Here is a 21,227-nt window from a genome sequence, read left to right as displayed (position 1 = left end):
CTTGTTTGTGAGCTTTAATCGCATTTTTGTTTTAATGATATTCATTACTGAGAATATTTGTTTCACAAAGGTAGGTTGCTCCGAACGTGCACAAAATTCTAGCAGCCAGGGATGTTCATTTGTGGTACCCCGGTAGTAGATGCTGATAAAATTTGTCCAAACCTACGGAGGCAGATTTGCTCTTCAAATCTGCATCACACTGCATTGATCGAAACAGCACCACTCTGCTCTCTAGTGGACAATCCAGAGGGTCATCAAAACAGCCCAGAAAATCATCGCCTGCTCTCGCAGCAGAGCAGAAAATATCATCAAGGACTTTTCTCACCCCGACTACCACCTCTTCGACCTGCTGCCTTCCGGCAAGCGCTACAGGTCACACAAAACAAAAACAAACAGACTCAGAGACAGTTTCTTCCCCAGAGCCATTACCACCCTTAACACACACCGCACAAAAAACTGAAAAACTCTTGCAAATACACTACCTCATACGAACGTAAAGGGTACTCATGTCTATGTTTCTTGCACAATGTTGACTGCACTATGTTTACTGCTCACCTTGCACAATGTTGACTATCTTTTTTTGCACTATGACTATTTTTGCACCAAATGCATATGTTGACTAGTTTTTGCACTGTGATGACCATTTTTGCACCAAATGCATATTGCACAAACCCTTACGATACCAAACTGTATGTAACATCCTAGATGCCGACATTTCTTGTGTAAATTTTGTGTAAATTATAACTATAACCTTATCCTCCTTCTGTGTACATTGTTACACAGAATGACAATACAAGGAAATTATTATTATTATTATTATTATACTCTTATCTTCTCTGTTTCTTTATCTTCTTGAGTTTTTTACCTCACTGTGACGTGTAAAACTGGAGTGTCATGCCCAATTTCGTTGTCACAATATGTTAACCTAACAATAACAATAAAGGTATATTCTATTCTCATCTCATCTCATTAGCTGCACCGCTTATCCTCAGTAGGGTCGCGGGGGTGCTGGAGCCTATCCCAGCAATCATCGGGCAGTGGGCAGGAGACACCCTGAACTGGTTGCCAGCCAACCGCAGGGCACACGGGGACAGACAACTCGCTCGCTCATTCACACCTAGGGACAATTTGGACCGGGCAATCCACCTGAAATGCATGTCTTTGGAATATGGGAGGAAACCGGAGTACCCGGAGGAAACCCACGCAAGCACGGGGAGAACATACAAACTCCGCACAGGAAGTCCAGTAGCTGGATTTGAACCCACACAGGAGGTTCCCAAGACCTTAGAACTGTGCCGCACACGCGCTAACCACTGCGCCGCCGTGCTGCCCATATTCTATTCTATTAAAAATGTGCATTTCATGTCATTTGTGCATTTTTCCACTTTTAACTTATCCTGCGGGCTTGATCGAACTGCCTTGCGGGCCGGTTCCGGCCCGCGGGCCTTATGTTTCACACCCCTATTTTACCCAGTTTTATTACAGAAATAGGGTAGTCAGCAAATGTGGGGGTGGGGTTTAATGTGGGCTTTTACTCCCCCGGGTGGAGTTAAACAGCCTCATGGGATTTGTAACGATACTGGTGGGAAAATCAATAGGGTAATCAGCAAATGTGGGGGTGTGGTTTAATGTGGGTTTTTACTCCTCCGGGTGGAGCTAAAGAGCCTCATGGGATGTGTAACGACACAAATGGGAAAATCAATAGGGTAATCAGCAAATGTGAGGGTAGGGTTTAATGTGGGTTTTTACTCCCCCGGGTGGAGTTAAACAGCCTCATGGGATGTGGGAAAATCAAAGAGAAAACCCGACGGTATTTTTTTTTACCCGTGGCGGCGAGTAGCTTTGACATGATGGCTCAAGATAGATACCAGCCTTTAACGCAGCCTCATCATCGCGTTTCGCCGTCATCCCCTCGAAGCCCAACATAAACAAGAGCCGGCGCTACAAATGTTTTTATTGATTAAAGGAGACATGGCCTCGTGCTAACCCGAGATCCTTTTGAGTGCTCATGTGTGTTTGCTGACACGTGGGATGAATGCAGGGATCATTGGAAAATGTTTGAATCTTAGGTGAAGTGCTTGTAGATGCTTGAAATTGTTGCCAATCCCGCTTTAAAATGAAGCAGACCCTGCTGTCTGTTGGCTTCCAGCTTTGCTTTGATATTGCATTTCTTCACTTGTGGTTAAAAGCGATTTAGTCTGTATGTCAATGTCCTATGAAGCGCCATCGCCCCCTATGGGTCACGCATAAAAGGACGGGTGCATGCTACGCCCGAGCAGGGCACTACGAAATTTGTATTGATGCAAGGACTGCGTTTCAATTATGGACATTTAAACTGTAACGGGAAAGACTTCCTGCAACCCAAAATGTAAGCTACATATTATCGTCATTTTACCCGACGCCAAGGTAGGGTAGGTTTACTTTAACTGGATTACTTTCAATTACTTTTGGATTACTCCAATACCAAATATGCTAATAAAAGACAAAAGAAACTAAATATGAATAAAATTACCAAATTTTGTGAAGGCTTGGGGAGTAACGGAACACATGGAACGGCAAAATTGATGTTGGCAAGCTGTTTGGATTTATTTTCATTTTGTTTCTGTCGCATTTTATGTTCGTTTTGCCGGAGATCAAAGAGATCAAAGCCAGGAGAGAAAGCTTACCACGTGTTGTGAGTCATAATTTTATTTATGTTTACTGTGACGGCAAAACAAGGCTTCGGTTTATTTCGGGCTTGGTTATCAAATCAAGTAAATCTGTCGGGTTTATGCGGGTTTGGATTTAAATACTCGCGACTCGGGCTGGGTCGGGCTGAATTTTTCAGGCCTTATCTCTCTTGTAGTATAAGCTTTATTTGGTTGGTCTTAGCACGGCAACGCAGTGGTTAGCGTGTGTGCAGCACAGTTCTGAGGTTATGAGATCGAACCTCCTGTGTCTAGTTTGCATGTTCTCCCCGTGCTTGTGTGGGTTTTCTCAGTGCATTCCTGTTTCCAAAAACATGCATGTCGGTTAATTCGCCTAACCAAATTGTCCCTAGGTTTGAATGAGCGAACGAATTGTCTGTCCCTGTGTGCCCTCGATTGGCAGGCAACTGGTTCAGGGTGTCCCCTGCCCTCTGCTCGAGGATAGCTGGGATGGGCTCCAGCACCCCCGCGACCCTACTGAGGATAAGCGGTGCAGATAATGGATGGATGGATGGTTGTGTCTCAATCATGTACAGCTACAGACCTAAATTTTCTGTAGTCCCTTAAAAATGGCAAAAATTAGCTGGCACCGGCCCTTCCCATTTGAGAGTAACATCTACTGAAAGCGTAAAATAGGTGTACAAGCCCTATAAACGGGAAATAGCTGTCTGAAAAAGGAAAGTGAGATGAACGCTCAAGAGCTATTGGATAAAACCAACACACACACTCTTGGGCATACACGGGAAATAATGAATCACCATAAAGTTAGCATCTACGGCAACCCCGTAGTTGAATTCATATCCGCATATGCATATATATAGAATATAGAGCCTCTGTTATCACCACCACTTACGCTGAAAAGCTCTCATGAATAAAACATGCGAGCGACGGCGCCATCATGCATGCATGCATACTCATTCCGTGCAGACACCCGGAGACATGTACATAGATACATTTAACTGCACGCTGTACAGGCAGATGTACAGAGCCAGCGCAGGAGCTACAATAGAGCAAACCTGTTAAATGGACTATTAGTTTTTGGAGTGTGCCAGATGAAACATGACAGGCTGTACGTACTATTTAAGGCAGGGGTGTTGAAGTCAAATGGACAGAAGGCCAAAGAAGCCATGGGCAGAACCGATCAAATTTTGGAAATGGTAAATTTATAGAACTCAGAGATCTAGTCAATCGCCTGGACCAAGCATCAACCCAGTATGGGATGGAAATCAGAACAGAAAAAAACAAAAGTAATCACCAGCAATCCCAAGATATCACCAGAAACATCACCATCACCCACAGAAAGCTAGAACCTGAAAACCTAATTTAAATATCTTGGACCTGTCATATCAGAAGAGGGGTCAGAACCAGAAATTCTGGGCAGGATAGCTCAAAACACAGCCACACTTGCCGGACTTAAACCCATCTTAAATCAAGATGGCGGCGCCCCTGTTCGGCTGCGGCTACATCGGCTCGCTACAGTTTTTTACACTTCGGCCATAAAACCCAGTCTTCGACTCAGTTTTGACGGCACACAAAGTCAACTCGAACTGCAGATTAATATACGATCGCAGTTTTTTTTGCTGGATATGCGATCATCCAGACATCAAGCGCTCGGTGCTACGACCACTCGGGAGTGTTTATTTAGCCACGGACTGCTACGTCAACAAGACCCAGCGGCCTACAAAGCAGCGAAGCAGAGTGGCAAGAGAGCGGTGCGACCGGAGGAGGAAGCGAGGTTGTCGGGCCGGGCTAACCGCTAGGCTAAAGGCTAAACCCTTCAAAACGCCTCTCCCATCCATTTTCCTCTCCAACGTTCGCTCTCTGGACAATAAACTGGACCATTTACAACCGGAAGTAACATCGAACCGCGAGATGACGAACTGCTGCGCTAAAATTCTGACGAAGACATGGTTGATCTTATCTATCCCGGCTGACGCTCAAGGAAATTGTGCGGGTCAGATGTATCGACATTTCGTTCTGTATACACTTGTACACGAATGACAATAAAGTACATCTGAATCTGAATCTGGAGGGACAAGAACATAGCAGTGAAATCAAAGACATGGACTCTCACAAAAAAACTGGAAAATAAAATCCAGGCCATGAAAACTGCTGCAAGAAACCTCTAGCTACTTGGCTCATGTGACAAACTAAACCATCAGAGGGCACAATGGACCCTACGAAGAACTGTTATCAACTATGTGCAGACAGAAACTTCAGCGGCATGGTCACAAGATCATCAGGACTGGCCAAGATAATTCTCCAGGGCACAGTCCAAGTGGGCAGGAGGACAGGAAGACTAAAAAAGAACTGAACCGACAATATTAGGGAATAGACTGGTGCCAACTTTGCCAAAACCCAAGAACAGGCCAGGGACCGTCAACAGTGGAGAAAGCTGTCCAGAGTTGCGTTTTCATTGGTGCCCCGACGACCCATGCGCTTGAGGAATCCGTGAACCTGGAACATAAAGTCTATTGCAGGTGACTCAAACTCAATTAACTTGGGGACCGCCGGAGCTAGGGTCTGGTTGAGGTTGGGCCAAATTGGGTTTACCACAAAAAAGCTTGGATATAAACATTTTACTGTTTTCAAATATCTATTTTTTTAACTCTTAGATTCATGAGTGGGGTTAACGTTGCTACACATTACAAGATCTGAATAATAATAAAAAAAACACTATGAACAAATATGGAAAAAAAACAATCAGTCATGAAATAATCCATATTTTGCGTCGGCTTAGAGGGACAGTGTGTATAATTTAATCCCTAGTTGCCGTTGTGTTGTGTCGTGCAACAGAAACCGACTGTTAAAAGCGCAAGAGAGAATACAAACTATTTTGACTCAAAGTGACCAGGTTTTTCTTTCCTTTTTTCTTTGCCCAGCATTTTGCAAACAAAGAAAAGAAAAAAAGGCAGCACGGCGGCGCAGTGGTTAGCGCATGTGCGGCACAGTTCATGTCATGGGAACCTCCTGCGTGGGTTCAAATCCAGCTCCAGACTTCCTGTGCGGAGTTTGTATGTTCTCCTCGTGCTTGCGTGTCCCCTGCCCACTGCCCGATGATTGCTGGATGGGCTCCAGCACCCCCGCAACCTTACTGAGGATAAGCAGTTGCAGCTAATGAGATAATAATGAGAGAAAAGAAAAAAGCAGGATAATAAAAAGGGGGGGATAGAAAGGAAGAAAATGAAAAAAGAAAAATGAAAGAATAAGAAAAAAAGAAAAGAGAAGAAAACCAAGAGAAAAGTACAAAAAAAGATTGTCACCGATGTGAATCACCTGTGCTTGCTCGTTTTGGCGCAAACTGCCTTGGACGGGCCTCAAATTGGCTCCCTGTCCCTATTTAAACCCAATCCTATCCGTCCCCTTTTGTCAGTCCGTCTGCAAACCTCAGTTATCACTAGGCAAGCCTTTTTTGACCCTGACACCCACCTGTTTTTTGCTCCCGTCTGTCCCTCGGCTTCGACTCGTTTTTGATCCTGACCACGTCTACTCTCCCGTCCCGGCTTTCGACCTCTTTTTGTCCCCGACCACGTCTGCTCTCCTTTCCTGGCATACAACTCGCTTCCGACCCCGACCACGTTATTGCTCTCCTGTCCCGGCTACTGACCTGTTTTTCCGTTCCCGACACCGCCATCGCTCGCCACCGAAGTCCCACTTCCGCATTCAGAACGACCTGCTTCCCTGCGTCCAGCAATCACATGATCGTGGTCGTAACCATTTCTCTTTCTTCCAATAAACCTTGTGAGAAATGCAACGCAAGTGGGTCCTGTCTCCGTTCTGGTCCTGACAAAGATAAGAGGAGCAAAAGAAAAAAAGAAAGAAGAGGAAAGGAAGACAAGTAAAATGAAAACAAAAAAATGAGAAAGAGAATAAGTAAAAATACATGGAAATGAGAAAAATGTAAGATTTGACATATGTGATTTAAGGGGAGTTGTGGGTTTGTCGCTGGAAATATCTCTTTTAGTAGCCTAGGTTTTTTTTTCGCTATTATCTTTTAAAAAGGTAACATTTATGTCATATCTACTACTACTGGGGAGAGAAGAATTTCCAAATGTCACAATATGATAATCACGATATTCGCTTTATGTCACGATAGGATAACAATCACGATGATGTGGTGAGATTGCGGTAGGTTCATGGTAATATGTAAAAACACAATTTACACTAGAGTGCTTCTATGGGTGATATCATTGTTTATTTCAGTAGTTCTCAGATGGCGCTAGAAGTACCTCCGGGGCTACTTGAAGGTATTTGAAAAGGGCGCTTGAGATTTGGGAAGAGATGTTTAAAAAGTTGCATCAATGTGAAATGACAGCACTTGCTTCGCTTTTACCTAGACTGCAGAAAATAAATATGTAAATGTTTTCCCACTAGCTGTTCATTTTCTTCATGTATTCTTTTGTTTTCTTTTATTTTGACTCACATAACTGGTCGGTCAAAAGCGGTGTGTTACTTTGAACAAATTGAGACGAGGTGTGTTGGTGTAGACGGGTGTTTGTGTTCATGTCACTCGCAATTAAACATACAAACATGAGTGTACACACGGTGTATGCTCAGTAACAATGTGGCATTGTGGGTATTGTAGTTCTCATGTAATGAAGCACATAACATCCCATAGAGAGACGGATAGCCATATACAGTATATTGTTTTACTGTGGACTTTTGTTGTCAACCACATATTTGAAGTGCAGTTGCCTATTTCTACTTGACCAGTGTCTCTGGTTGTGGAAGTTTGATTCATTTATTTTACACTGCAGTCCTAAACACACTGTATATTGTTGAACTGTTTAAAACACTTGAAGTACAGTAGCATAAGTCTACTTGAGCAGTTGTCTTAGGTTGTGAGAGTTGGAGTGAATTTACTTTAAATGCTGATTGTTATATTAATTTATTATTTGCTCTTAATTTTTTTACTCTTCAAGTGTAGGATAAATATTTTGCTGGTGAGGTGCAATACATATACTGTCAACTGTTTTTGATTCAACTGACTCAAGTCTGCTCAGAGGATTGCAAATTTTATGACATACAACTTCTTTTTAAACTAACAAAAGTAGTTACTTTCCCTGGTAACTAGTTACTTTTACTATAAAGTAATTCCGTTACCAACTCGGTCACTTCATGGAAGAAAGTAGTGAGTAACTATAGCTAATTACTTTATTACTTAACATGTCCAACACTGGGCAGCACGGCGGGGCAGTGGTTAGCGCATGTGCGGCACAGTTCATGTCATGGGAACCTCCTGCGTGGGTTCAAATCCAGCTCCAGACTTCCTGTGCGGAGTTTGTATGTTCTCCCCGTGCTTGCGTGGGTTTCCTCCGGTTTCCTCCCACATTCCAAAAACATGCATTTCAGGTGAATTGGCCGGTCCAAATTGTCCCTAGGTGTGAATGAGCGAGTGAGTTGTCTGTCCCCATGTGCCTTGCGATGGGCTGGCAACCAGTTCAGGGTGTCCCCTGCCCACTGCCCGATGATTGCTGGGATGGGCTCCAGCACCCCCGCGACCCTACTGAGGATAAGCGGTGCAGCTGATGAGATGAGATGATGAGATGTCCAACACTGGTTGTTGATGACAATGAATCCAATTCATTAGAATTTAATGAATCTAAAAATGAGCATGTCTGACTAAGTTATTCAGTGTTACCATGTTATCGGTTTATAAGCAGATGCCACTAACTTCATCAACATAATTTTTTGCTTTTTTTTTTATTCCAGAGATTTGTTTGCTGACTCGGGGCAGACGTACAGCCAGCGTGCGAGCCGACACGTACTGTCGACTCTACTCGCTGTCGGTAGACAACTTCAATGAGGTTCTCGAGGAATATCCCATGATGCGACGGGCCTTTGAGACGGTCGCCCTGGACAGGCTGGACAGGATCGGTAAGGAAGTGTCTCATTTTATTATATTCCACAATTTTTGTATATTTTTTTAATATAAAAAGTGTAAGGTCAGTATCAGGGCTCTCACAGAAGATGCAAAAGCACAATGAAGAAGCACAGATTAGTACAATCAAACAGTTGTCCTTTTTCAGAACTGGGTTCATCACACAGAAAGACAGGCAATAAGGTAACTATGTCCAGAACACCAGAGGCAATCAAGCATTACCAAATAGACAGGTGAAAGCTTCCGAGATCCAGTGAGTGCAAGCGGCAAAATTGACAGTCCAAAAGTTCATCTGGCGTTATTCTTAGTCCGGGAGGTCTTGGTGTTGGGTATACTGAAAGGATAAGAGCGCTGTCACAGGGATGTTTTGAACATGACAAGAGAGGCGACGAACTAGCAAGGAACCAAGGGGATGCAGTTCCAATAAAGGAAAAAGGATGAGTTGTGATAGGAGGACAAATGGCAGGGAAATCAAGAATGGCAACAGTTTAGATGAGGAAAATAGAAACTGGAAGTGAGTGACCAAATAAGGTAAGGGTGATAGAGAGAGAACGGAGAGAGAGAGAATGAGAGAAACAAATTTCAGAGTGCTGGATCATGACACTTAGTGGTTTTAAAATATGTTCATTGATTCTTTTCGTTAGTACTATTTTTCAGGGGGGAAGGGTTATAACGTTTTCATTGGTCGGACTGTCCCGATTTGTGAGTGTGCACTTTAATAATTAAATAATTATTTGTAATAATAATGTGTCATGAATTGCAACCAGACCCGCGTTTGTACAGTAGGACGAATTTGGTTGAGAACCGGCTTCTTCGGCTCGGCTCACTAAAAGGAACCGGCTCTTTTGGATCCTAAACGGCTCTTCAGGTTGTTTTTGCTTCTTTCATCCCTATATGACCAAATATTATGTAAAATTATGAACAAAATGACTTAAAGGAAGGGGGAATAGAACAAAAAAGTAAAAAATACCTAAATGAAAAAGTAGTGTAAAGCTGAAAAAAAAAACAAAAGGAAGAGAAAAAAGAGGGAAGAATTCAGAAAAAAAGCCAGAAAAAAAGAAAAAGAAACAAAGGAATAAAGTAAATAGAGAACAAAAAGAAAAAAGTAACAGCTCAGAAAAAATAAACACAATGAGATTTTTTGCATTCAAATAATTTCCAATGATACCAAGTCAATCTTGTTGCCAACATTGTACTTCCACTAAAAAAAATGTGATTAAATACAGTTGTGTATCGTGCAACCGATTAAATAAGCCCTCAAAAATGTTAGTAGTATGCGACAAAAGATACCAGGAAAAAAAAGAAATGAAAATCTTGTGAAAGAATTGTTGTAAAAACAAATGACGTTTGTAGGCGGTACAACCTTTGCACAATGCATTAGTCAATTCATTCAAAAGTGAATTTTTTTTTGTTGGACATGTTTGATAATGTCTCAGTTGCCACACTTGGGATTGCCGTTGCTCACTGTTGTTTCAAGCGTTGCTCACCGACTTTGTGTGAACGCTCAGACCCGTGGAAAATTACAGGGAACATTGCCCGGAACACCTCCCGAGTCCAGGAAGCATCCTTATCAGATGCCCGAGCCACCTCAACCGGCTCCTCTCAATGCGGAGGAGCAATGGCTCTACACAGCGTCCCCTCCCAGATGACTGAGCTTCTCACCTTATCTCTAAGGGAAAACCCAGAAACCCTGCGGAGGAAACTCATTTCGGCCACTTGTATCCAGAATCGTGTTCGTTTTTTCTTGTTCTTTGTTTTGTAAAAATTCCACAGCCAAAATCTCCTTTCAGATCTCATACACGTCGTAGAAAACTTTGGTCAAAGCTTTGCAATTCACGTCTCGACTTCCCCGTTTGATCCCCGATGCAGACAATTGATATTCTCCGCATATCCGTCAGTCTACTCAAAGCCCCGCGCAAATAAAATATTCACAATGAGAGGCACGTCCCTATCATCACTCAGCTGTCGCCCGCTTCCTCTGTTTTATCCTCGGCTATGTTAGCAAGGAGGAAGACATTCCTTTTGGGGTAGACTGTTGCAAATGGCTGCTTTGAAAATATACGGTGAGCTGATAGCGAACTCAGAGATCTCGCTTGTGCGTCCCTCTTTTTATTACAAAGTCACCGGCGTACCGTATAGCCAGGGTTGGGTAGGGTTACTTTAACTTGATTACTTTCTATTACTTTTGGATGACTCTAATACCAAATATGCTAATACAAGACAAAAGAAACTAAATATGAATAAAATTACCGTATTTTCCGCACTATAAGGCGCACCTAAAAGCTTTTATTTTTTTCAAAAGCTGACCATGCGCCTTATAATACAGTGCGCCTTATATATGGATCAATATTAAGTCGCAAAGTCTTGCAACTAAAGCAAGCAGCCACCGACTAAATTTTCCCCCGAAGGCGAAGTCGTCCGCGGTGTATGCTGGGATTTATATACCGGCGTTTCATTTCCTAACCAATGTGTCAATCATCATTTGAATCAGTCACTATTGGCTAAAGTTATTCGGAGGTAAAGGGGGCGGATCCTTTTTATCATTTACAGGCTCGCATAGGCTAAAGGGGCGAAACAAAGCCTGCAATTGGCCGAAAAAGACGGCATAGAGAAAACATTTTTTACTATTCTGTATTTGTAAATATTTTACTCTCCTGGATTTACTACACTCACTGTTGTAAGACCATGGTTACGTATCATTATTGAACGTGATGGCTGCAAGAGAACTTAGGTGAGCTATGCGGCTTTATATTTTCCCGGTATATAGGTCTGAATATAGGTCATACACAGGGTTGGGTAGGGTTACTTTAACTGGATTACTTTCAATGACTTTTGGATTACTCCAATACCAAATATGCTAATAAAAGACAAAATCAACTAAATATGAATAAAATGACTAAATTTTGTGCAGGCTTGGGGAGTAACGGAATACATGGAACGGCAAAAATGATGTTGGCAAGCTGTCTGGATTTATTTTCATTTAGTTTCTGTCGCATTTTATGTTCGTTTTGCCGGAGATCAAAGTGATCAAAGCCAGGAGAGAAAGCTTACCACGTATTGTGAGTCATCATTTTATTCATATTTAGTTTATTTTCTATTTATTAGCATATTCGGTATAGGAGTAATCCAAAAGTAATTAAAAGGAATCCAGTTAAAGTAACCCTACCCAACCCTGCGTATAGCGCTGACGCCTAAATAAATGACTCCGTTGATGGACCGGCACAATCTGATTAGAGGTTTTGCCGGCGATTAGCAAGCAGGTGGATGAAAAGGGCCGTCCTCGGAGGAAACGGCAAACTTCCAGTCATAACAGGGGGATTGATTTAGGTCTAATTGCATTTGGGATATCTCGGGGTGACTCTGGTCGGGATTGAGAACGGCAGGACCACCAATTGACCCTGTCACCGCTCAACGACGGCTAATGGACTTATAGGTTAGGGTTTAGGTCGGTCTCTGCGTGAGGCGAAGTGGACTTATCGATTCAACCTTGATGGTACTGACTTTGAGGACAAAGTCAGCAAAAGGGCTGCTACGACTTCTTATTTTGATAGTCGATTAGTCACAGACTATTGAAACGATTAGTTAAATAATAAGATAATGATTCATTTTCTCTTAAATTTTGCACAGAGTTGGTTTAATTATGTGGCAAATGATAATTAAAATGAAAATCAATATAAATGCACTTACCGTAAATTCCGGATTATAGAGCGCACCTGATTATAAGCCGCACCCACCACATTTTAAGAGGAAAACTGATTTTGTACATACACAAGCCGCACCTGTATGTAAGCCGCATGCGCCCACATTTAAACATGTAACACAAACACAAAATTAACCCAAACCCGACTTCAAGTCCCCGATTGAAACTAAATGTCCTTCATTAAAGTCCACAGTCTAAAAATCACAGCCGGCAAAATGAACGGAAAATGATACCGGTACCTAAGATTTGATGCAGACCTGCAGAGTCCGGGTCCCGTTGAAAGTAATCCAAGGAAAAAAGTGTATATTTCCAAAGGTAAGGGTGGGAAAAATATATCAGATGAACACATTTACTCACGCAACTCCTTTTTCTTTAACCAACTTTTTACCCCTTCTTCTTTCCTTGTACGTCCCTCACCTTTAGCGGTCCCCACTTAAACTCGGCACCCCACGTTTGTTCCGCCCCTCATTTTTTGTTCACCCGTATCAGAATAAGTGTCTAAAATAAATACAAATAAATACATTACAAAAATATACAGTTACAAATACATATTGTATATGGGTTACACCTATTTACAAAGAAAGACGGTACATCGAGAGAGTTGTCAAAGCTTTAATAATAATAATATAGCTTTGACAGGGCAGTTAATGGTAGCAACACTCGAGCGCCGCTAGCGGCCGTTAGAAAAATGACATAAATTGGCCGCATCACTGCATAAGCCGCAGGGTTGAAAGTTAGGGAAAAAAGTAGCGGCTTATAGTCTGGAATTTACGGTAAACCAATCTGGCACTGTGCTCAGTTAGTAGATACACAAATCCATGATTGAACCTCTGGACCAGGGGTAGGGAACCTATGGCTCGGGATCCAAATATGGCTCTTTTCATGAGTACATATGGCTCCGAAATAAAATGTAACTATTGCACATCTCTCTGTGGCGTTCCACATCCCGATTTTGGTCCATATAAAGCCGAGGCAACTTGATGCAGAAGTTCGATAAGAAAACCATTTAAACCAATAAAAAAAATCGCTGGCAAACGACTATGATTCAGTACGGGTGGGCGGATCCCTGCACACAGCGCAAGGCACTTCCTTCTCTCTCTACGCTAATTTAAATTGTGCACAAGCTAAGAAGTTGCAGTCTTCCTCGGCGCATATATTCCACCGGTCTAAATCTTAACTTTTGTACTCGAGCGCCGCTGGCGGCCGTTAGACAAATTACATAAATTGGCCGCATCACTGAATAAGCCGCAGGGTTGAATGTTTGGGAAAAAAGTAGCGGAATTTACGGTAAATACAGGGTACATACTGATGGCAGATGTAAAAAGGCGATGTCATATACATGCAATGAATGTTATAAGTAGATTTATAATAAACTTAATTTGAAAGTGTCTTTCTGTTATATATTCTGATGATCAATCCTTAATACTTTGCAAAAAGGTTTTGGTTTTGTCTTTCAAGTTGTGAAAAATGGGGCAGGCAACTTTATGGCTCAGCAGCACGGCGGTTAGCGCTTGTGCGGCACAGTTCATGTCATGGGTTCAAATCCAGCTCCAGACTTCCTGTGCCGAGTTTGTATGTTCTCCCCGTGCTTGCGTGGGTTTCCTCCGGGCACTCCGGTTTCCTCCCACGTTCCAAAAACATGTGAATGAGCGAATGAGTTGTCTGTCCCTGTATGCCCTGCGATTGGCTGGCAACCAGTTCAGGGTGTCCCCTGCCCACTGCCCGGAGATGGCTGGGATGGGCTCCAGCCCCCCCGCGACCCTAATGAGGCTAAGCAGTATGGCTAATGAGATGAGATGAGAACTTTATGGCTAGGCAGGCAACTTTTCAGAGTTAACGGTAACTTTTTGTCATGAGCTTCAGACAGTTATTTAGAAGGTTCCTTTAATCTTTTGGAAATATAAAGAAATGTCAAAAATAAATAAACACAACTGGAAATGTTTACTCCTGAAAAAGTCTGATAGAAAATGACGAGGAAATGGTTAAGTAAGTAAATTCATAGTCATTTCAAGTAAAATATTATTGTTCAATTGGCAGATAATTCAGACGTTTTGGAATATATTTTTAACCTATTTTAAAATGTGTTGTGAGATATAAAATGCTTTCTTCAAAGAACAATAGTCATAAATAAAATAAGCAAAATTGTTTTTTTCATATCCCATATCAGATAATTGAAAAACAAAAGGGAGATATTGTTTTGTTTCCAGAAAATTTAGCTCAGACAATGTCTTATTTCATTAATTCAATTTAATATATCTGGAAAAACACACTAATAAAAATGAGCAAAAATAATTAAAAAAAAAAAAAAAAAGGTTTTGTAATTATTACTATTTTTCTGTGTTTGCATCAATTTGATCACTAGTACTAAGTTCTTAGTAATGGTGAAAATTACTTTGGAAAAAGGATAATATTGGAATATCGTTGAGGCTGTTAGACCTTTTTTTTTTGTATCCGAGTCGTTGTCTTCCTTTTTTTTATTGTTGTATGTCTTCTTCTCTCTCTCTTTGTCTTTTCCCTCATATCTCTATTCTCAGTGTCATTTCTTACCAGAACATTTTGTGCTACGGTATTATTTGCTTTTGTCGTGCTAGGCAAGGGATGCTTTTAAATAAGGTAGTCACTTGTAGTCCTTTTTATTTCTCCTGACACTATTTGTTTTTTTCTCTCTCTATGCTTCCCTAGGCAAGAAAAACTCCATCCTGCAGCATAAGGTGCAGCATGACCTCAGCTCAGGTGTCCTCAACTATCAGGAGAACGAAATCATCCAGCAAATAGTGCAGCACGACAGGGACATGGCCCACTGTGCACACCTCATGCAGAACGCTCCTCCCCAGACACCACCTTCACCAACACCTGTCATTTGGGCGCCGCTAATTCAGGCACCCCTGCAGGCGGCTGCCGCCACCACCTCGGTCGCCATCGCTCTCACGCACCATCCCCATCTCCCGCCGAGTCTCTTCAGGCCTCCGGTTTCACTACTGGGATCCCTGAAGGATCCCCCGAGTCGGCAAAAGAAGTTTAATGCTTTTGGTCCGTCGTCACCAGCTCCTGAATCTGCAGGGAATTCTCCTGCCAGCACGCCTTCCAAACGACATAGTGGTGCGGACATGACTTTATTGGCCTCTTTTCAGGCTCAGAATGTAGCATCAGGTTCGGGGGCATCTAAGTCTAGCCAACAGGTTTCAGGTAGTGGAAGCCACCGAGGACGGAATGAGACAAAGTCAGGGTTTAGTGTGAGTGGGTCTGCGTCCGTTCCTCGTAGGCCGTACTCATCTTTGGGATCGCCTTCATCGAGTCTGGCACAGCTACACTCACAACCACAGAATCAACAGCCTTTTAGGTCTACCACACCTCCTTTGTCCACTTTATTCCACCAAACATCAACAGGTGGAAGCACAGGGTCGGGTATAAGCGGAAGCGCCATCGGAGCTTGCGGCGGTGCAGCAGATTGGCATCTTGGGGGAGCAGTAGGAGGGTCTTTGGAAGGGAAGGGTGGTAGATGGCCCACTGAGGACTTAATAGCCGCCTCGACGGAAGACAGTGCGCTGGAACTCTTTAACTTTGGTACAGCTCCCTGTGGCTGCATGGTGAGTAACTCAGGAGAATCACATAGATGTGCTTCTGGAGGAACAACAGCTGGGGCCTCAGGCGGTGTTACCTGTGTATCAGGAATAGATTCATCCAAGAGATCATTAGCTGGAGTTTCACTCACATCTACAAAAATGGTTTCTGGAGAATCATGCATAGCAATGACTACTGGTGGGTCATTAGGGAAGTCTTCTGCTACTTCTTTAGAAGGGACCGCTTTTGATTCATTGGTCTCAACTAATGCTGCAGGATCATTAGGGGGGGTTTCATTTGGGATAGCAGGAGAAATACCTAAAGATTTACTGGTGACCACAACTGCAGCAGGGTCATTAGGAAGGATTTCTCGCGCATCGGTAAGTGGGATCTCTGATAAATTACTTGTAGCAGTGACCACTAGTTCATCACTAGGGCGCCACTCTGTCGAATCAAAGGTTTCTGTAGGGTCCACTGGAGGAACAGCCTCGGGACAACTTACCGGTGTTTCAAGTGACGGCCTTACATCAAATCCCGGAGGAGGATCTCTGGGAAGGGCTTCCACTGGAGCTGCAGCTGGTTACATAAATGTAGGGGCAATTGTGCCACACAAGATCAGGTCAATAGATGGTTCAGTAGGGAGAAATTCCACAAGTAGTCCTGCTGGAGGTGGCTCCAAAGAGGGACTTGTCCCTTCTTCATGTTGTCAAAGCTCAATATCTACTGTCTCTTCCAGCTCCATACCAGGACAGCTTCTGTACTGTCAGCCACCCCCCAAACCTCCTCAAGTGACCCCCTTTCAACAATTTGCTGGAGGAGGTAGGACTACAAGTGGTTTGAACCTTCTCCACTCCCCTCCACTTGGCTCTCCGTCTTCTAGCAAAGGGCAAAACAGCCAACAACCCACTGATGTTTCACCATCATCACTCGGACATTTTAGCCTAGCAGGTCTCCAAACTGGTTTTCTACCACATCAGTTATCTTTGGAGAAGTCTGCATTGGCTTCCCTGGCCCAATACGGCTCAGCTAATGCCTCGCCATGCCTTACTCCGGTGGCACCAAGCCCAACCATTCAGAGCCCTGTGACAAGCAGGACTTTCCATTTCAGTGACCCGCCCAGTGCCGCAGGATCCAGCAGTTCTCTGCTCATGCCTCAGTCCTCAATCCCTTCGCACCCTTCTGTCCCTATGCACACTGCAGGAAGAGATCTACAGCCGGGACGTTTTTCAGAGGATCTAAAGCTGCTATCTAGCTCACACCCATCTCTTCCACAAGAAGTGGCCCTGGCTTTGGGCCACCAAACGGTTTGCTCCTCCGTAGAGACAGGATATTACCCATCACCCTTTTCCTCTCCCACTCTAAAATCCAAACTTTGTAGCTCAATATCCGGTCGTATAACTCCTCCAATCCAGCTTTCTCCCGGACATCCCCAACAGACTCACTCCCCCGGACCGTCGCCATCCCCGTCGCTCCGGAGGGGCTCCTCTCCCTACTCGTCAGATCTAGAAACTCAAACTGTCCGCTCAAAGCTTCCTTCCAATTTGTGAGGATTAATCACACCCTCCTGCTCTCTTCCGGACTAAAATACGCACAAACGTTTTCACGTGTTGTTTCATCAGAGGTCACTGTGGTCCGCCTTTGATTCGATCTTTGATTTGTTGTAATTTACTAGACACCTTACCGGGTCACACTATTTTATGCTTTGTCTTATTTATACGTCATGTATATAGATAGAGATATATTTACGTGCTATGTTAATCAAGGAGGGTGTGAAAATAATCTTTACTTAAGGGGTTGTCATTTTTTTCAAGAGAAGGCAATCCACAAATAGTGATTTATCTGCAGGCACCTATGCACTAATACCTGCATCAACGTTTTTTGTGTTTCTCAAGAAAGTTATCTACTGTTTTGCTAAAACGTCATGGGATCGCATATTGTTGATTCTTAATTGTATAGACTGTGCTTATTTATCATGTCTATGTGTGTATACCTTTCAAAACCTTAGGATGAAAACATTGTAGGAAACCAAAAAATACGGAACATCCAACCTCCGAACCCTTATTTTATATCACTTTCTTGTAATGACAATGATAAAATGAATAATACTATTTTTGAAAACAGGGCAGAGAGGGTAGCAAGTGAGCTAGCCTCCATTCCAATGTGGAGATTCCGGCAGCATGTGTATCCCAACAAACTCACTTTGTCTTCCAAAATCCTGCCGCTCGACACACGTCGTATTTCGTTCTTCCCAAATGTGAGCGAGTGTCCAACCCAGCCGAAGGTTTAGATGCAAGGTAACATTTTGTCTGCATTTTTATTTGTTATCCATCTATAAAAAAGTAGGATTTTAATTAAACACAGATTGTGAGTGTTGATTCAAGCCATCTGGGTCGTTGGTGCAGCAGGGAAGCTGTGGTTCTATTGTCTAAATATAGATGTGAATGCAACTGGACCCCTGAAGAAGAAGTTTGTCTATATTTTACTTTATTTTAGTTATAAATCTAGGGCTGCAACAAACAATCTTATTGTCTTGATATTTGAATGATGTATTGGTTATTTTATCCATTAATCACACCAGATTAGATTAGATTTTGAAAAAAAAAATTCATTTCAAACCTGTACTCATAAAACTGATTATGTCCATCCATCCATCCATTATCTATACCGCTTATCCTCAGTAGGGTCGCGGGGGTACTGGAGCCCATCCCAGCTGTCTTCGGGTAGTGGGCAGGGGATACCCTTAACTGGTTGTCAGTCTAGCGACCCTCTTTCATGCACGACACAAGGTTTCCCAGTGTCTGGGTTTATTGCCTGCATTCAGTAAACAAAACAATACAAAAGTCAGGGGCATCTGTTCACGACTGCAGTTATCTTCAGCGCTTACAAATTCACTAAAGCTACGGCAAGCAGACAACATGCGAGCACAATAATAATGAAACTTCCATAATAACAATGAACATAACTTTCCCACGTACCTGCTTTCAGTAAACAAAACAATACAAAAGTCAGGGGCATCTGTTCACGACTGCAATTATCTAAAATATTAAAGATACAAAAAACGGGTCATCACTCAACAGGCCGCACCTCGTGGCGTGTTTGCATCAAAACCTTTTGCATCATCGTTTCAAGCTGTATTGCTTTACTTCTTATTTAGTGCTTTTTTTAATATACATCATTTAGCACAACTTATATATCTTTATATACAAAAATAATTTTGCGAAAGCAGCTCATATGTCTAGCAAAATATGCATTTTTTATCCAACTGATATTGGGCACATCTTACCTTCAGCGCCTACAAATTCACTAAAGCTACAGCAAGCACTGAAGCCCATAAAGTGCCAAACGAAAAAGACAGTCGCAGACGCCCATGACTTAACTACTGAATGAGGTACCGGAATATTAACAGTAATACAACAAAAACACAGATTTTGTGAGAATTCAAAAAAAACATTCAAAACAATCAAATTTCAACTCTGTTACACCAGCCAGTCGTAAGGCAGACAGACACAGACCACTCACTAATTCATTCACACCTAAGGACAATTGGGACCCGGCCGATTAACCTGAAATGCATGTTTTTGGGAATGTGGGAGGAAACCGGAGTGCCCGGAGGAAACCCACGCAAGCACGGGGAAAACATGCAAACCCCGCACAGGCAGGATGGTGGCTGATTTGATCCCATGACCTCAGAACTGTGCCGCGGACGTGTTTGTTGTCTAATTAACACTGTAGAAAACAAGTTGAAAATAACAATAACAATATTAATTTGGCCAATAAAAAAGAAAGAAAAAAAAGGATAATTTATTCCCCAGAGAACAAATTCAATGATCCGAATGGCCCCAAAATCTTTTACATCCAAAATAATCACGAAATAAATCCCCAAAAAATGCATATTTTTTCAAGCAAATTTAAAAATTATTTTAAATTCTGTTTGGACCAGGGGTCTTAAGTTTAATTTACTTGGGGGCCACTGGAAGAGGTTGGGTCAAATCGGGTTTTTCACAAGGAAAGCCCTGATAAAAAAACATTCCTTTGTTCTTAAATACTGTTAATACATTTTCTTTCACAAAAGATTTAAGAATCCATATGAAAACAAAACCATTAGAAATAAATGAATCCATTATTTGCACTTAAATTTAACTTTCGTAGTAAGGCGAGGGCCTCAAACTATCATCCCGGGCCCCAATTTTTGAGACCCAAATAGGGACAGCACCAAAATAAGCTCCAGCTTTTTCCCGTATACTTTCTGTCTCCTCAATTGTACAATAAGGTTGTTGCTTTCAATTAATCACAACCTTTGGACAAACAGAGGGCAAATAATAAAATGTCAATCAATTAATCAATCCAATATACTTGAAAATGTCATTTTACTCGTTAGATTTTTCAGAATTTGTTAAATCCAATAGAAAATATCATCCATCCATTATCTGCACCGCTTATCCTCAGTAGGGTCGCGAGGTTGCTGGAGCCCATCCCAGCAAACTTTGGGCAGTAGGCAGGGGACACCCTGAACTGGTTGTCGAAAATATAAATTAAAATAAATTAACATCCATTCATGCACTATTCAGTGTTGTAGATATCTTCATAAATATTATAACAACCAAATTGTCAACTAAGATTTCATTCTGACAATAGCAAAATGTTTTTCTTTTTATTATTCAAAACAAATAAAGACATGGGAAATTGCTCTATATTTACTGTCAAGAAGCTACGATTGACAGTTTCCAGTCCAAGAAGCTTTTGAGTGATTAATCCATTAGTTTAATAGTTGTGGATGCATGTGTAATTCTGGATAATAGTCAATTAATCGATTATTTGTTGCAGCCCTAGACAAAACTGCTAATTAAATCAATTAATCTCGCTTCGAATGGAAATGAACACAATCATTAATGTACACGTCATTTATTTTTCTATGAATGCAAATGGGTTATCAAGATGTTGAATGTATGAACATTTGTCGATGGTTAAAAAAAAGAAAAGAAAACGTAAGTACTGTAGCACCTAACGAGACTGTTCCGCTTCCAAAAATGGCAAACACATTGGACATGTTTTCATTTGCGGCCACTATTCTTGGCCTTTGGTTGAACTTCTTTTCCATTTTAACTTGTATGACCTGGATACACAGTAAGACTTGGCAAACTCAAGTAGCATCTACCCTAATGATGTAATGCAATACTTCAAATGTAGCAGTTCGGGTGCATTGACATGTAACCGGTGAGGTTTGTTTCTGGTGAGGCACAGTCACAAATAAATGAACCTACATCCTATTCCGCATTTAATTCACAGAGCAACAAGGCGATATATAAACTGTGGCATAGAAAAGGCATTTAATAATCATTTAATCAGTGTCTGAAATAACGTCTGTCCGGACGCCCAGGGCGTCCATCTTTTACGTTGG

General features: G+C 42.2%; 1 protein-coding gene and 1 pseudogene across 2 annotated transcripts in view; both read left to right on the top strand.

The window, feature by feature from the left end:
• Positions 1–19,952, top strand: part of hcn4 (hyperpolarization activated cyclic nucleotide-gated potassium channel 4) — a 198,923-nt gene extending 178,971 nt beyond the window's left edge. Inside the window, exons 7-8 of the mRNA XM_088333476.1 lie at positions 8,400–8,564; positions 14,951–19,952. Coding sequence (XP_088189602.1) covers positions 8,400–8,564; positions 14,951–17,376 — 2,591 coding nt within the window. The 3' untranslated portion in view covers positions 17,377–19,952. The remainder of the gene's footprint in view (positions 1–8,399; positions 8,565–14,950) is intronic.
• LOC148366673 (UDP-glucuronosyltransferase 2C1 pseudogene) overlaps positions 1–21,227 on the top strand; it is a 457,271-nt pseudogene that overhangs the window by 296,477 nt on the left and 139,567 nt on the right. The gene's annotated exons all lie outside the window — the stretch shown is intronic.

Source organism: Urocampus carinirostris, chromosome 4, assembly GCF_059441175.1.
Source record: "Urocampus carinirostris isolate Australia breed hairy pipefish chromosome 4, RoL_Ucar_1.0, whole genome shotgun sequence".
In the NCBI taxonomy this organism is placed as follows: domain Eukaryota; kingdom Metazoa; phylum Chordata; class Actinopteri; order Syngnathiformes; family Syngnathidae; genus Urocampus; species Urocampus carinirostris.
The sequence above is the reverse complement of the archived record's forward strand: the minus strand, read 5'-3'. Positions and strand labels throughout refer to the sequence as shown.